This window comes from Microcaecilia unicolor, chromosome 11, assembly GCF_901765095.1.
Source record: "Microcaecilia unicolor chromosome 11, aMicUni1.1, whole genome shotgun sequence".
NCBI classification, from domain to species: Eukaryota; Metazoa; Chordata; class Amphibia; order Gymnophiona; family Siphonopidae; genus Microcaecilia; species Microcaecilia unicolor.
In genome coordinates, this window is record NC_044041.1 from 199,208,367 (window position 1) to 199,225,585 (window position 17,219).

Consider the following 17,219-nt stretch of genomic DNA (forward strand, 5'->3'; position numbering starts at 1 on the left):
TCAAAGGCCCGATGCTCAAAACCCCGGCGCTGTTCCTTACAGCACTGGAAAAATAATCGCCGGATCGGCATGGTGATGGAACTCTAATGAGATGCAAATTTAGGCACACTCGAGCGTTAAGCGTTAGGGAGACCAGGGGAAGGATGGTGCCTGGCGCATGCACTCAAGAGTTGTGCATGCCCAGAGCGCCAGAAGGGGTGTTGACGATGAGAGCTGTTCACTTCCTGAACAAGAGGCAGGGCAGTGGTGCCGATTCCTGCGACCACAAAACCAGTTTTGAAAAACAAGTTGTTGAGTTTGACATAATCACATCAGGTAACCTGGGCAATGTATATCCAGAGGCCATTTCTCCCCCCCCCCCCCCCCCCGAAAAAATCCCCCTACTAGCATTTGACTTTGGAAACAAAATAAATGCAGGACATGCCCGAGTGGTTCTCCGAGCTGCAGCTTCTTTTATGTCCAGGTCCATGGACTTCGCTTGTTGTGGCTTCGTTTGCTCCGATGCTGTTGTAAACTTGCTTCTCCTTCCTGGGACCCTAATGCCAGCTCTGAGCTGGCGTAGGGTTTTCAGCAGCAACAGCACCCTTGTTTGGCATGCTTGTTGCTGAGCATTGCGGAGGAATAGGGAATTAGCTCATTAGCATGCATTTGCATTCTAGTTATGCTTGTTGCTAAGCATTGCAGAGGAATTAGCTCATTTGCATGCTGGTTGCGCTTGTCGCTGAGCATTGCGGAGGGATAGGGAATTAGCTCATTAGCATGCATTTGCATGCTAGTTATGCTTGTTGCTGAGCATTGCGGAGGGATAGGGAATTAGCTCATTAGCATGCATTTGCATTCTAGTTATGCTTGTCGCTAAGCATTGCAGAGGAATTAGCTCATTTGCATGCTGGTTGCGCTTGTCGCTGAGCATTGCGGAGGGATAGGGAATTAGCTCATTAGCATGCATTTGCATGCTAGTTATGCTTGTTGCTGAGCATTGTGGAGGGATAGGGAATTAGCTCATTAGCATGCATTTGCATGCTGGTTGCGCTTGTCGCTGAGCATTGCAGAGGGATAGGGAATTAGCTCATTAGCATGCATTTGCATGCTGGTTGCGCTTGTCGCTGAGCATTGCAGAGGGATAGGGAATTAGCTCATTAGCATGCATTTGCATGCTGGTTGCGCTTGTCGCTGAGCATTGCAGAGGGATAGGGAATTAACTCATTATTTATGTATTTGCTGCATTTGTACCCCACCTTTTCCCACCTATTTGCAGGCTCAATGTGGACTGACATCTATTGCAAAAGGTATAATCATAAACAGAGTAAGAGGTATGGTCTAATTAACATATTACTGTGTAAGAAATTAGGTAGATAGGTCAGTAGAATTATTTACATAACGCAAAATAAAACAGGTGAGATATAATGACCAATAGTGATAATGTGATTAACATAATCAAATTAGAAGGGATCAGTATTAGTTGGTTTAGATGTAGAATGGAATCAAGTCATTAAGGAGGATTTTTATTGTCTCTTTGAACAGGTGCGTCTTCAGCAACTTCCGGAAGGTTGCATGCTGCTGGCGTTCTCACTTGGTACAGTTGTTATTCCCCGGGGTAGGGGCCTTTAAGCATGGTGCACCGGCAAACATGGGCGCTAGTCCAGCAGTAAAGGCCTCTAGCGCCTGCGTTTGCTTCTGAGCACTGGTGCATGAATAGGTTTTGAACTTCCACAGCAGGTCTAAGTGTTTGGGGGGGGGGGGGGGGGGAGCGGAGGGTAAATCAGAGCCACTCATGCCTGCATTTTCAAAGATGGACATGATTTACTAGGCATTCCCACATTTAAGTGAAAAATGCACAGAAGCTTCACGGACCATGATGCATGGCACTTTTACAAACCGTCCTCTTTATTAAATTTTAAGTAATGCCATATTGATTGCAAATCATGCACAGGCCACATGCACAAGGTATCCAAGATAAGAGGGAATTATTAGCAGCAGTTTCCCCCTCCCCACAATGATCCCTGCCTTGGAAGGGAAGGGCAGTCTGAAGGGCAGTTTTCTGAAGAGAATCTACGGGGCTCATTATTTCTCTTAACAAAAAAACAAGAGTGCTAATAAACCTTTTTCTCCACAAAAGCGGCTCAAGCAATTGACGCTATGCAGATCTTGCAATCGATCCTGTCAACACACAGGTGAAGTTACAATATCGCCAAGCAGGAAAGTAAGAGATATATTTTTTCCCCCTGTAAGCTCTTATTTTATTTAGCATATGCAACTCCAACTTCGCTGCTCTTCGGGGCCCTTTTATAAAGGCGCGCTGAAAAATGGCCGGCGGTAGTGTGGACACATGTTTTGGGCGCGCGCAGAATCATTTTTCAGCGCACCTGTAAAAAAAAATGCCTCCGTAAAATGTTTGCCAAAAATGGACGTGTGGCAAAATGAAAAATTGCCGTGCGTCCATTTTGGGTCCGAGTCCTTACCGCCAGCCATTGACCTAGCGGTAAAGCCTCACGCGGTAACCGGGTCGTAATAACCTGCGTGTGCCCAATATGCGCATCCGAAAATAAACATTATTTTTCAGACGCGCGCATCGTACACGCGCCAAAAATGAAAATACCCGCAAGAGCCACGCGGTAGCCGGGCGGTAACTCCATTTTGGCGTGCGTAGACGCTTACGCGTTTCTTTTTATTGATACCACAGCTGAAGGCCAACTTCCCTTGTTTCCACAGTTGGCAGAGGGGCCGCCATTGCTGGACGACAGACAAAGAGTGTGACTAGATTTAGATTGGCTATTAGCATCGATTGCTACTGGACACTGTTCAGTCACCTGTGACTTCAGCTCCAGTTGCTTGCTTTAATCCTAGGCTGCACTTGCTGGATTTACATCACAGCCACAAAATGATGAAACACAGTCCTTCAAACCTCAACTAATCCTATTGAGTAGCGACCGCCGCTGCTGTATTGTAATATGCAAATTTCCTCCTTTGTTTATGTAAGATTTTTCCTTGCCAAAGTTTGATCAGATTTGTCACGGTTGCCATGAGCAATTGAAATTCACAGTGCATCGGCCTCCAGAAATCATTATGCACCTTAACCGCGCAAGGATCTGCTTTTCCAAAAGCTGAAAATTTCAATCTAGAAGATATTGTCAAGTGAGATTAAAGGAAGGCATCTCTCCGTAACGCAGAAGCTTTAACAAAAAGATGTTTAGTGTAACTGCCCCATCCTGCTGACAAAAACAAAAAAAAAAATGTAATGCCTTGGGTGCTAAGGCATAGTTTGCAGTTTTCTTGTGCCTTTCTGCTCAGTAATGGAACACTCGCCTCCCTACGAACGCTATTTCACCCAGATCTAGTCAAGCATCACAGTCACCAAAAGTGGCTGCATCTCCCCGCTGATAAAGACGCTCTACTTTCATTTGCCTTCTTGACAGAATGGATTTCCACCATTCCACTGATGGATGAGAACAATAAAAGCACAAGGTCTGCCCCCCCCCCCCAACTGTGTGCAAAAATCTAAAGAGCACATTTTAAAACGATTCGTATTATAGATGTGCGAACAGGTTAACTAGGCAGCTTAAGAATCATTCTAATGACACCCTCCTCCTGCCCCCCCCCCCTCCAATAGCCTCCTGTGCACATTTCTATCTAGGTGTGATCGTGTGGCTTCCATGACCCTCATGGAGAGCTTGTTTCTGAAGGAAAATTTGGGCCAGTCCTAGTTTCGACACCCCAATCCCCAAAGCATTTTGCGACCAGCAACAATGGATTTGATCATGAAGGAACCGAGACTACGAACAACATCCTACCCAGCAAATCAATCAAAGTCGGCTCAGAATAGCCCTGTTGCATATGCATGAGAGATTTGCAGTACGCATGCAAACCTGTCATCTGTATATTCATATTACGGATATTCCAGAATCTTGTGGCCCTCAAGGAGTCAGCTTGTGCATCCCCAATCTATAAACTTTTAAAATATTATTATTATTATTTTGGTACAATTATACCCCACATTATCCCAGAAGAGCGGGCTCAATGTGGCTTATTATTACAAAAGGATACAATTCAGGGTGGGTACAGTTTCAAGAAATCAAAGGGAGGTGTAAGAACATGAGGATAAGACAAGGGTGCATGACGAGGTTGGTACAATCGGCGGGCAGGTGGGTTCAGTCGATATGAGGAACGTTAGGACTTAGTATTGGCGGTGGGCAATATCTCGCCTTTGCCCCATCTGCCTGGTTTAGGTACTTCTCTATTAGGGAAGAGACACTTGAAAATATCTAGAATAATAGCAGCATCGTCAGAGGGAAAAGGGAAGGACATGGGTTTTCATGAATCAAATTAAGAGAGAAATTAGCTCTTGAGCGAGCTTCATCCTACACCCTGGACCAGTACAGCTGTTGACCCCCTGGGGAAAAGAGAGGTTGCACAAAAGAGCCCACGGGTGGGGATTTGATTGAGAGTACAGAAATCAAAGGTTATCAGATTTTTGTACCACAATTTTCCACTCGTTTTTGAGACAGTAAAACGATATATGGCCCTAGATACAGGACGGCACTTGGATAACAGCCCTTCAGGCAGACTCCAGAAATTAATGCTAGCCATGTATAGATGGATCTCAGTATCTGGGAAGATGAAAGACTAGATCAGTATATGGAGGTCTGCATCTCTAATCCTCATGTTTGAGAGGAGTTATATAAAGGAAAGAAATCTGGAGCTTAAATAACTGACCGTCCCCTCCTCTCCCCCACCCCAGCCCAATCTTCCATCCAACTTCTGGATTAAATTTACGTGTTCCTCCTCTGAAAATAAATGAGTGTATGTATGTTTTAATTATGTATTTAATTATTCTTGTGAGCCACCTAGAACATTTCAGATTGTGCGATAGCAAGTGATGTAAATACATAAATAAAATAAAAATGATATTACTATTAGCTATGTATACACCATCATCAAAGGCCTCATACTGACCCCAGCCATTTCATGTAATTGTTAAGTTTCTCATTCAGGGGTCCTTTTACTAAGCCGCAGTAAAAAGTGGCCTACGGTAGTGCAAGTGCGTCTTTTGGGCGCACGCTGGGACATATTTTACTGCGTTTAGGAAAAAGGGCCTTTTTTTAAGGGGCTGGAAACTGGACGTGTGCTAAAATTGAAACCAGCACCTTAACACCACCCAGTGACCTAGCGGTAAGATCTCACATGCTACCCGCACGGTAAGCATGCAGCGCACGCCAAATGCTGTTTACCCCCGGGTAAGCAGCCCCCGGTAGAATTTTTTTCAACTGCAGGATTCGGCGCACGAACAAATTTCATTTGACAGATTCAACCAGGGGAGCAGAGAGGGGATCAGCAATGCCTTTCTATAGCGCCCTCATGTGTCCAGACTGACTAATAAGCCAGAGATGGTTTCTCTCATTATTATTAGCATTTGTATAGCGCTACCAGACGCACGCAGCGCTGAACACCTGATACAAAGAGACAGTCCCTGCCCAAAAGAGCTTACAATCTAAATAATGTGGCTAGGTGTGTTGGTCATAGGCACATACAAGAAAAAGAGGACATTTCCCAAAAAATTAAAAATCCAGGAGGACATATCTGAAGAAGTCCGAAAAGAGGACATACGGTAACCCTAGTTTAGGGAAGGGGGGAGGCCCCCACCTGGAGCAGAGATGGACAGGTTAAGCCTCTCTACCTCTTGCAAGAAGCCTCAGATTCTGCTCGGCATTAAATTCTCTAGTGAATCCTCTCCTTTTAAACACTCGATTGAAAAGCTTAACTGTAATTGAAATGTATTGTTCTCCAGCCACAGAAAGCAAGATCAATAAGCTGTTACGGCAAGAAGTGCAGCAGAAGCGAGCGAGCGAGCGTGCAGGCAGGTGCTTATTAGTGAGCTGCAAGCCCTGGTGAATGGATAAAGAGGCTCTGGGCAGCAGGAATGCTGCTTCCTGTGGATGCCAGCAAGCCTCATCAGTCAAGGGCACTGGATTTGCCTCGTCCTTGATGTTACGAAGCATCGCAAATGGGCAGCAATTCCAAGAACAGCGAGTCCTTTCCCCCCTTTCCAGGCCCTCATACCTGGATCGACTCAAGCGTTCTGAAAAAGTCACCAAAATTACATCTCAGATTTATTTCTGAGAGGAATTTTACACTGAGGAAGGGGACAGGATTATTCCAGAAATAAATGAAATGAATAACCCCCCTCTTTACTGACTCAGGGGCTCTTTTTACTAAGCTGCATGAGGCAGTGATGTGCCCCTAACACAGCACAAATGACCTAATGCTGGACACACTGTAGAGAGAGGTTTGTCATTTATTTACTTTTAAATTTAAAAATTAAGGGGTCCTTTTACTAAGATGCGTTGAAAAATGGCTTGCGGTAGTGTAGGCGCGGGTTTTGGGCGTGCGCCGATCCATTTTTCAGCGCGCCTGTAAAAAAAAAAAAGACCTTAAAAATTTTTTTTGCCGAAAATGGACATGCGGCAAAATCAAAATTGCCGCGTGTCCGTTTTGGGTCTGCGACCTTACCGCCCTGCCATTGACCTAGAGGTAAAGTCTCACACGGTAACCGGGTGGTTATGACCTACGTGCGTTAAATGCCACTTGGCACACGTCCGAAACTAAAAATGATTTTTCGGACGTGTGCCGAAAATGAAATGACTGCAAAAGCCACGCGGTAAGTCCATTTTGGCGCACATTTGGCGCTTGTAGATGCTTACGTGGCTCTTAGTAAAAGTGCCCCTTATAGACCACCTATGACTAGGTGGTTTCTATAAAAACATTCATAATAAAAACAAAGTGATGCACGTGGGAAAGAGGAACCCAAACTATAACTACGTCATGCAAGGTTCAGCGTTGGGAGTCACGGACCGAGAAAGGGATCTAGGTGTCGTCGTTGATGATACGTTGAAAACTTCTGCGCATAGGAAAGCAAATAGAATGTTGGTATCATTAGGAAAGGGATGGAAAACAAAAATAAGGATATTATTCTGCCCTTGTATCACTCCATGGTGCGACCGCACCTCGAGTATTGCGTTCAATTCTGGTTGCCGCACCTCAAAAAAGACATAGTGGAATTGGAAAGGTGCAGAGAAGGGCGACAAAGATGATAAAGGGGATGGGACGGCTTTCCTATCAGGATAGGCTGAAGAGGCTGGGCTCTTCAGCGTGGAGAAAAGGGGAGATATGATAGAGGTCTATAAGATAATGAGTGGAATGGAACGGGTTGATGTGGAGCGTCTGTTACGCTTTCCAAAAATACTAGGACAAGGGGGCATGCGATGAAGCTGCAGTGTGGTAAATTTAAAACGAATCGGAGGAAATTTTTCTTCACTCAACACATAGTTAAACTCTGGAATTCGCTGCCAGAAAAGGTGGTTAAGGCTGTTAACTTAGCGGTCTTCAAAAAAGGGTTGGACGACTTCCTGGAGGAAAAAGCGATAGAATGTTATTGAATGGACGAGGGAATAATACAGTATTTCTAGGATGGGCGGGACAAATTGCTTGTTCTTTTGGCCGCTGTCGGTGACAGGGTGCTGGGCTCGATGGACCCCTGGTCTGTCCCAGCATGGCGATGTTTATTATGTTTATGAAAACATATACACAATACACATTAAAACTAAACAGTATTTATTTAATTTATTGCATTTGTATCCCACATTTTCCCACCTCTTTGCAGGCTCAATGTGGCTTACAATAGTCATGAATAGTGGCCTTCCCTCCCTGTGTCCCGCCCTCGTATGACATAACTTGCACGAGGGCGGGACACAAGGAGGGAAGGCCCGAAGGGAGGTGATCTGCAGACTACCGCTGCTGTGCTTCTTTCACATGGAGCGAGAGCGAGGTCGAGGGTGAGGCGCTATGATTTGAATTCATGGGGGCCCGGCCCAGTGGTGGACAGAGGGGGACGGGTGGAAGGGGGGGGACAACGATGACCTCGGGGGGCGGTGGCGACCGGGCCCGGCCCTGTCTCTTGGCGGCCCTGGTTGACATTTGACATTATTTACATCTTTTATCAGGATTTCCAATTCCTTGCATTATTGTCGTTTCCTGGAAGCCTAAGGTGATTTTCTTTTCTGTACTGGGAGCAACAGAGGGTTAACTGACTTACCCAGGGTCACAAGGAGCGGCTGTGGGAATTGAACCCAGTTCCCTAGGTTCTTAGCCCACTGCAATAACCCTTAGGCCACGTGCCATTGCTACAGTTTAAACCCATTAAATGACCTTCAGATTTCTTGAATTGAGCAATTGATACTAAGTCGAACTATTTCCTGGATTTTTTTCCCCTGCAGCGATCCTGTGACCAATATTTGGCCTCTTCAGAGAACATGAGCAGCAGGAAAAAATATTGCATGGAACTATGGACAATTATATTAATGGCTAGTACTTCTCATATAACATTTAGAAATAACCACACAATTTCAACAGTAACCTGCTGGAGCATTGGCTCAATGTGCCAATAATCCCCCTGATTCGGTGCAGCTCTCCTAGGGAACTCTGGGTTCACAACAGATGAACACAATACATGATCCAGGGGCCCATTTAATCAGCTCGATTTCATTCCTAATGCAGTGTCAAGACTCCAGTAAATCTCTGGTTTGTCCTTCACGTTCTTCAGGTGTAAAAGTCTCTCATGGGTCAATTTTGCACATTCCTTGAAAGGAAAGACTCTCACCCCATGACAGGTTATGTTGGGAGATTATTTTTAACTCTAATTTATTTCTAAAGCTCAACTCTATATTACATTGTTTCTAAGACAGCCTCCTTCTGGAATTCCTAATGTGTAACATGTACAGGCAACATAAATCACAAGCCTCACAATTACAGATCCTCTGTGTGTATCCCAGGCTTTCTTCAGCTCTATCACGGATACCACTGCCTCCTGTTGCAATTCTGATGAATTTACAGAAAACTGGCATTAAGGCTCTGTCAAAACAGTACTTTTTTTGCGGGGGGGGGGGGGGGGGGGGAAGGGGGAGAAGCAGAAGGAAAAAGCAGCAGAATATGGCAATGATCTCTTTCTACTTTGGAATCCTTGCATCTAATTCCCCCTCCCCCCCCACCAATGTGCAACCCATGGCAGTCAGTGGTTTTCAAGTTGAATTACACCCAGAAATTTAATGACAGACTATGTCCGAGCACCAACATTGAGTATCTGGTCAAATACAGGACTGTCGATCTGGTTAGGTAACGTGGAGGGGCATAATCGAACGTTGCCGGCGAAATAGATCGCTGGCAATCTATTTTGGCGGCAGCACAACAGCTGGCCGGAACTGTATTATCGAAAAAGATGGCCGGCCATCTTTTTTTCGATAATACGGTTTAGCCCGGCCAAATGCCAGAGTTCGCTGGGTTTGAGATGGCCGGTTTTGTTTTTCAGCGATAATGGAAAAAAAATGTCGGCGATCTCAAACCCAGCGAAATCCAAGGCATTTGGTCGTGGGAGGAGCCAGCATTTATAATGCACTGGTCCCCCTCACATGCCAGGGGCACTTCTAAAAATGTTTTAAAAAATACAAAAAAAGCTCCCAGGTGCGTAGCTCCCTTATCTTGGGTGCTGAGCCCCCCAAATCCCCCCTCAAACCCACTCCCCACAACTCTACACCATTACCATAGCCCTTATGGGTGAAGGGGGTACATGTGGGTACAGTGGGTGTTGGGGGGATTTGGAGGGCTCAGCACTTAGCACCACAAGTGTAACAGGTAGGGGGGGGGGGGACCTGGGTCTGCCTGCCTGAAGTGCACTGTACCCATTAAAAACTGCTCCAGGGACTTGCATACTGTTGTCAGGGACCTGGGTATGACATTTGAGGCTGGCAAAAATGTGCTTTATTTTTATATTTTTAGTGTGGGAGGGGGTTGGTGACCACTGGGGGACTATGGGGAGGCCAAGTACCTGGCAGAAACCCAAATCGTAGAACCCCAAATAGCAAGATTCTGGAATCCTAAAGAGTGACAAGATTCCATGCAGAATCTCAGAGTAGCAACATTCCATACTCCAAATCCCTGGGCAAAAGTTGCTTCCCATGTCTGTCTCAATAGCAGAGTATGGACTTTTCCTCCTGGAATCTGTCCAAACCTTTTTTAAACCCAGATACGCTAACTGCTGTTACCACATCCTCCGGGAAAGAGTTCCAGAGCTTAACTATTCGTTGAGTGAAAAAATGTTTCCTCCTATTTGTTTTAAATATATTTCCATGTAACTTCGAGTGTCCCCTAGTCTTTCTACTTATGGAATGATTTTATTGGAATACAGGACCCAACCTTGCCAAGTTTCGGACAAACCTTCGTCAAGGGTCACAATCTGGCTTTAGCTGTTTTTCTGGCATTTGTACTGAAGAATTGCTCACGCAGGAATCAAAGCACCTGCTTTGAGCTTCATTAATTTGGTCTGTAAACCTGCGGGACCCCTGACGAAGGTTTGTCCAAAACCTGGCCAGGTAGGGACCTGTTTTCCAATAAAATCTTGTTTGGATGAACTCTTGCCTACTCTTCGTTCCCTGGATCACCGCTGCTGTTGTGTCATTCATTAAATAAAAATAAAATCACCATCACTGAATTAGGAATGCTTCAGGAAAGATGGACAGTAGCCGGGGTTGAAGCCTTGAAGTATGGCGTCAATGCACCCAAGCTTTAAATTTGTGATAATTCAACCCTTTGTACATTACTCTGTATACAATATGAGGGTGATTTCAAAAAGAAAATCCATGTATAAAACATGGATTAATGCATGTGAAAATGGCCTGCTTTGTGGGTAAATTATTTCCATCATTCACAATGTATTGTAAGCCACACTGAACCCGCAAATAGGTGGGAAAATGTGGGATACAAATGCAATAAATAAACAAACATGCAGAAATTTATCTGTAGGGAGAATAGGGGTTTGTGCATCGATGCAACCTCCACCCACTGACAGCTGTCATATGTAGAGAAATACAAGTGTAATTTTACCTGGAAAACATATCTGCACAAGTATCACCGGTTCCTAAACACATTTTTCAAAATTGCAAAAGTCTTCAGATTAAAATTTAGGCGCATTTTCAATTTTTTGTGTATTTTTCTTTAAAAAAAAAAAAAAAAAAAAAGAACAGGGGAAAACTAATTCTGGCCTGAGAGAAAGCTGTCCAAATTGTGATAAGTTGTTAATTAGTTTGCCCTGCAAGGCACTGAGCTTCTGGTCTTACATGGTAGTGCTGAGACTAGGGAAGAGACATCTTTACATGTCTGAAAACAGAACTGTCTGGTCCTATTTCATCATTGTTGAAGAATTTTACTTGCTTTTCACCTGGTGCGTTATTCTGAATTAAATGGAGGAATTTTAAAATTATTTCTACATATAGGCATGTGTCAGGTAGGGAATCGCTCGTGCTGCTTTGCCACCGCTTCTTACAGCATCTTCAGGCTATTTGAAACGTTGAAAGATTGCTCGCCTGCCGTACAAGAAAGCTTTCTGGAGACCAACCCATCTGGGAATTCAAAAATAAAGGGATTTCTTTCCTTCAGCCTCAATTACCAGCTGAATTGCCACATGGACAGAGTAAGATTGACTTCTCATGTGGTGAAGAGACATGCTGGGCCCAGACAAGAGACAGATAGGCTCTTCCAATAACCAATGCCTCCTGCAGGTCAAGCACTTGCCAGTGCACCTCGCTGTACCTCCTTCAGGAGCTCAAGGCAGTCTCTCAATTTCTGGTACCGTGAATGTGAAAGAGAAGACTCAACACCGAGGACTTTTCCTGGGTCAAGAGGTGCCTCAGGAGCTCAAGGCAGTCTCACAATTTCTGGTACTGTGAATGTGAAAGAGAAGCCTCAGTACCGAGGACTTTTCCTGGGTCAAGAGGTGCCTCAGGAGCTCAAGGCAGTCTCACAATTTCTGGTACCGTGAATGTGAGAGAGAAGCCTCAGCACCAAGGACCTCTCCTGGGGCAAGAGGTGACTCAGTTAAACCCCATGGGGTATTTCAGAACTTTAACCCCTTCCCCCCCCCCCCCCCCCCCCCCCCCCCCAATGTTAATCATTTAATTCTCTCTCTCTATTCCCAGCAATAAACACACTTTCCACATTCTCCCAATGTTCCTCTCATGAGCTTTGTAGCTCTTTTCTGAATTCCTTCCAAGTTATTCATCTCCTTCCAGTAAAGGGATAATCAAAATAGTATTTTCTACTTTCAGCAAAGCTTCCTTCGGTGATAAGAATCTCTTTCCATTTCTCTTAAATGCTCTTTTAATCATCCCAGTACTTGGATGGGTAATGACTAAACTCTGATCTTAATAGGGTTTGTGACAAAGCTGCAAACTTCAAAAGTATATGGGGTCAGATGTAAAGGGAGGGAGGCTAGGGAAGACATTTAAATACCTCCATGCACAGGAAGTGGGACTCTCTCAAAAGCCGACAGGCTCATACAGTGGCATTCCGAGGGGCGCTGACACCCGGGGCGGATCGCCGATGCGCCCCGCCCCCCCACTTGCAGCGTGACCCCCCCCACTCTAGCAAAAGAACCCCCCCCCACCGGGTGCACGCCGCTGGGGGGGTGCCGCGCGCCGGTCAGCATCGTTGGTTTCCATGCTCCCTCTGCCCCGGAACAGGTTCCTGTTCCGGGGCAGAGGGAGCATGGAAACCAACGACGCTGACCGGTGCGCGGCACCCCCCAAGCGGCGTGCACCCGGGGCGGACCACCCCTACTGTCCCCCCCTTGGTACGCCACTGGGCTCATAGGATGTGAGCGGAAAGGGGTGGACTCAGACGTAATCAAAAGAAATTCCTTTACAGAACAGGTAGTAGATTCTTAAAAGAGCCTCCTAGTGGGGGTGGTGAAGGCAACAATAAAAAGGGAATTCAAGAAACATGGGACAAACACAGAGGATCTCCGAGGGGGGAGAACATAGTAACATAGTAGATGACGGCAGAAAAAGACCTGCACGGTCCATCCAGTCTGCCCAACAAGATAAACTCATATGTGCTACTTTTTGTGTATACCCTACTTTGATTTGTACCTGTGCTCTTCAGGGCACAGACTGTATAAGTCTGCCCAGCACTATCCCCGCCTCCCAACCACCAGCCCCGCCTCCCGATCTCGACTAAGCTCCTGAGAAAGCGTTGATGTGGTTGACGTGGATGAGCAGACCGGCTAGGCCGAATGGTCTTCCTACCTTCATGTTCTATGTTTCTCTGTTTATTGTAAACCTGAATGGCCAAGTGCATTTTGGATTCACACTTCCCTTGACAAACCTCCAATTTTGTACAAATATAGGTGTTTTTTTCCCCTTTCCGCCTTCTACCATGTACACAACATAATAGAAGCCTATAAAGCTTACCCAAGTGGCATCTCTCTTTAGTCAAAACAAACAAACCCACAACAACATCAACAAAACCCCACACCTTTCCACATAACCAGAGGGTACCGGTGAAATAATTTCACACACACATGCTTGCAATAGTCAAGGTGTTTAAATCTCCATGACAAGTACATAAAATGAAAACTCAGTCCCCAAAATGTCAAAAGTACTTTCAAACACTCCGTACATGCAATAAATCAAGAAAGTTAGGGCAGAACAACTAGAAATTATAGTGGTTTTTTTTTGGGGGGGTGGGGGGGTTGAATTACCATCATTGGACCAGATCAATAAGAATTATTTTACAAGCTGTACAATGGTGTCTTCAAATGGTTCTTTTCAAATCCCGCCTTTAATTGCTCAGCTACAACGAGGCACCTGTGCGGAGGAAAACCGTCAAAAGACGGGAATCAAGAGACCGACTTCTGAAGGGCTAGCAGCGGGGAAGAAGGATGCAGTGAAAAGAGAAGAGGCTGAGGCATTATAGGGCTGAGCATGCGAGACAGCAAAACTGATAAAACGAGAATAGGTGTCTTTTGAAATTCAAGCATGGTAAATTGCTTTATCTGCTAAAAAAAGGAGGAAAAATGGAGCACATTTCTCCAAGGCACAAAATCTCCATGGAACTCACCTGCCACTTTACTAAGGTACAGCATACACACAATGTCCTTCTGTAACGTTTACTCACGGACATCACAGCACAAGGCCGGCATTAATTCCATTCCTTTTCCCATCCCTTTGCTGAAAACACAGGTAACCGATTGACTGTCTGCACGGGAACGGTTCTGCGGGGATGGAAGCAGTTCTGCAGGGTTCCCATGGAAGTGTAAGCTGCACCTGCACCAGCCTCTCCAGTGCCGTAGCGAGGGCAGCTGACACCTGGGGCGGGTCGCTGCTGCGCACCCCCCCCCCAGGTGCAGCACGGCACACCCTCCCCCCTCCGGAGCGCACCGTCTCCCCTCCGGAGCGCATACTTACATGGGAAAGCGGCGAGGGACGGGCGGGAGGGCCTAACCGCCCTGAGTGCATGTCGCTGGGAGCTGCGTCGGCTCCGCTGGTTCCCTGCTCTCTCTGCCCCGCAACAGGAAGTAACCTGTTCCGGGGCAGAGGGAGCAGTGAACCAGTGGAGCCGACACCCCCCCCCCCCCCCCCAGCGGCATGCACTGGTGCGGACCGCTCCACCACCCCCCCCCTTCCTATGCCACTGAGCCTCTCATCTACTGAGTACCAAGTTCTTTGAGTGCCGTCTCCTCCTCCTCCTTGCTTTAACAGCACAAATGTGGAAAGTCTTCCATTAAGGAGGCGGTAGAGACACAAATGATGATGGAATTTAAAAAGGTGTGGGATGAACACAGAGGATCTCTAATTAGAAAATGGAAGTTATAAAAATCCTAACCTTAAATGGCTGCATGTGTGTGGATGTGTCAAGTGATGCTCAGATGGTGACTCTGGCTGTGATGAACTAGAGCTGATACCTGGCAGACTTGTATGGTCTGTGTCTCATATGGCAATCTGGTTTAGGATGGGCTGGAAAGGGCTTAGACAGCAACTTCAATGGCTGAAGCATGAGGACAGTGCTGGACAGATTTTTACGGTCTGTGTCCCACAAATGAGAAGACGAATAGACTGGAGTGGACTTCAATGAGAACTCCAGCAGTTGGAACACAGGGATAGGGCCAGATAGACTTCTATGGTCTATGTTCCAGAAACACGAAAGAAAGACCATAATCAAGTATATAATATCACACTCGTTGATTTAATCATGAATTGATAATGAGTGTGACTATTGGGCAGACTGGATGGACCGTTCAGGACTTTATTTGCTGTCACTTACTATGTAACAATTTTGCTCCCGAACTGACGCGCAGACCTCAGCTTTGACACAAGCATGAGCACCAGATGTCACCTGACCTACTGGCACATGGATGTGGTGACCTCTCAGCACACAGTGCCAGTAAATCAGAGACAAATCTTACATGTGCACACCAGAGTGTTCCAAGTTTCAACTTTCATTCCCTCCTTGCCTACCGTGCTGTGGCTCAAAACCAGAGAGAGACTGAGGGAGCTGACTGGAATTTTCTTTTATGTACCATAAAATTCTTACAGGGACGGGTGGGGATGGGTAAGATTCCAGCAGGGACGGGCGGGGATGGGTAAGATTTCTGTCCCCGTGAAACTCTCTAGTCTGCACTTACTGGCTTTAAAAGTGGAGCTAGAACATCAGTCTAGGGCAACTGTACTATTTCCAAAGCATTTAATTATGGAGCGCCTTGCAATTGTTTTAAGGCAATGCAATGCTTGTGGCTCCTACGTGCTAGAATCAAGTGCTCCAGAAGATTCTAGAGGACCCAGGCTGGTGGGCTGCAATGAGGCATGGGGAATCTGCACTGGCATAATGGAGCCCCTAAAGACCCTCTAGTGTTCGAGCCTCATCCAGCCTGGAGCAGCTATCATTGATCTTTTCCCCGTTAAGACCCTGAAGCAGCTATAGTCCGATTTACAGCACAGCGAAACGCTGGCCATCGTTGGTCAGGGGAGATCTGGATGAGGCAACTGTGGATTCCATTTGAGAATACAACATAAGCTAAGTCTACTTTGATTGATTAGTTTAAGAGAAAGGTAGTTTGCAGGCGATGATTTCTGGGAAGGGCGAGATCTAAGAGAACGAATAATAGACGCCCAACACACTTGGTCAGCACTGCATACTCCTACATGACATCACGGAGGTTTTGCCTATGATAAAGATCAAATCCCCTTAAAGACCGAAGAATCGGCAAACGGGATTGATTGTGTGCCGGAAGGAATTACTTTAGACCTTGGCACTTTGGAGGCTTTTTTCCTCCATTGACTATAACACAATTATATTAGAATATAATATCATATCTCTTCTTACTAAACAGTGGAGATGTAAATAAAGTACTATATTCATTGTGTTAACCCCACTACCACCCAATTGTGATTTACTTGATTTGTATCTGCCATTTTCAGGGCACAGATCGTAGAAGTCTGCCCAGCACTAGCCCCTCCTCCCACCACTGGCTCTGCCACCCAATCTCGGTTAAGCTTCTGAGGATCCAATCCTTCTCAACAGGATTCCTTTATGAATTCGGAACCAGCTTGTGTTTATTAGGAATGAACCCATAATACAAGTCTTTAAAATAAGGTACAATTTTTTGGATATGAGGTTTTCGTGGTAAGCTGGGAATCAATGACCTCCTCCCTCAGGTGGCCATAGTTGTAGCTATAACTGAAGTGAAAATCATACTATGGCCTCCAACCTACTCTGAGGGCATCACTTTTCTAAATATTAATAAGCTAGTCCACTTTTAGATAGCCACTGAGCTGTAGCCTCTAAACCCCCTCGGCCATAGTTCTACTCAGAGGACCCAGTTTTCCTGGAAAAGGGACAACCAGGAGACCCACCAGCACGTAACAGAGAAATACAGAAATACAGATAAGAAGGATGAAGATAAAGCAGAAGTCTGCGTGAACCTCCAATTCAACAGACTCAAACCAGGTCAACACGGTGGAAGTAAGCTCCATCATCCATTACTTTTGGCTCCTTCACCTTTCATGCATCGAAAATGTCTTCCATGAAGACAATATTTTCCCGATACTGCTCTTATGACTGTCCCCTTGGGATCCTGCCATGGTCTCTTGTTCTACGATGATCTTACCACTAAAAAAAAAAAGTTTATCTTCTTGTTCTTTAGATATAATTTGAAGTATTTCTAGATCTCCATCATCCCCACCTCTTTTCACCACGGTGTTCTCAAGCTAGTACTGACAAAGATACGACCGTGTTAAGACTAAGGTCAATGACCTGGTAGATATGCGTTTGTGATCTCAGCTATGGCTGCCAACAAGCCCCTTCCCTTAAGGAGAATTCGGAACCAGCTTGTGTTGCTT

At 45.7% G+C, this 17,219-nt stretch overlaps 1 protein-coding gene across 1 annotated transcript in view; it reads left to right on the forward strand.

The window, feature by feature from the left end:
- The first annotated feature begins 206 nt into the window (after window positions 1-206).
- Window positions 207-17,219, forward strand: part of LOC115481022 (ephrin type-A receptor 7-like) — a 150,578-nt gene continuing 133,565 nt past the window's right edge. Inside the window, 1 exon segment of the mRNA XM_030220006.1 lies at window positions 207-315. Within this exon segment, the coding sequence (XP_030075866.1) occupies window positions 207-315 (109 nt within the window).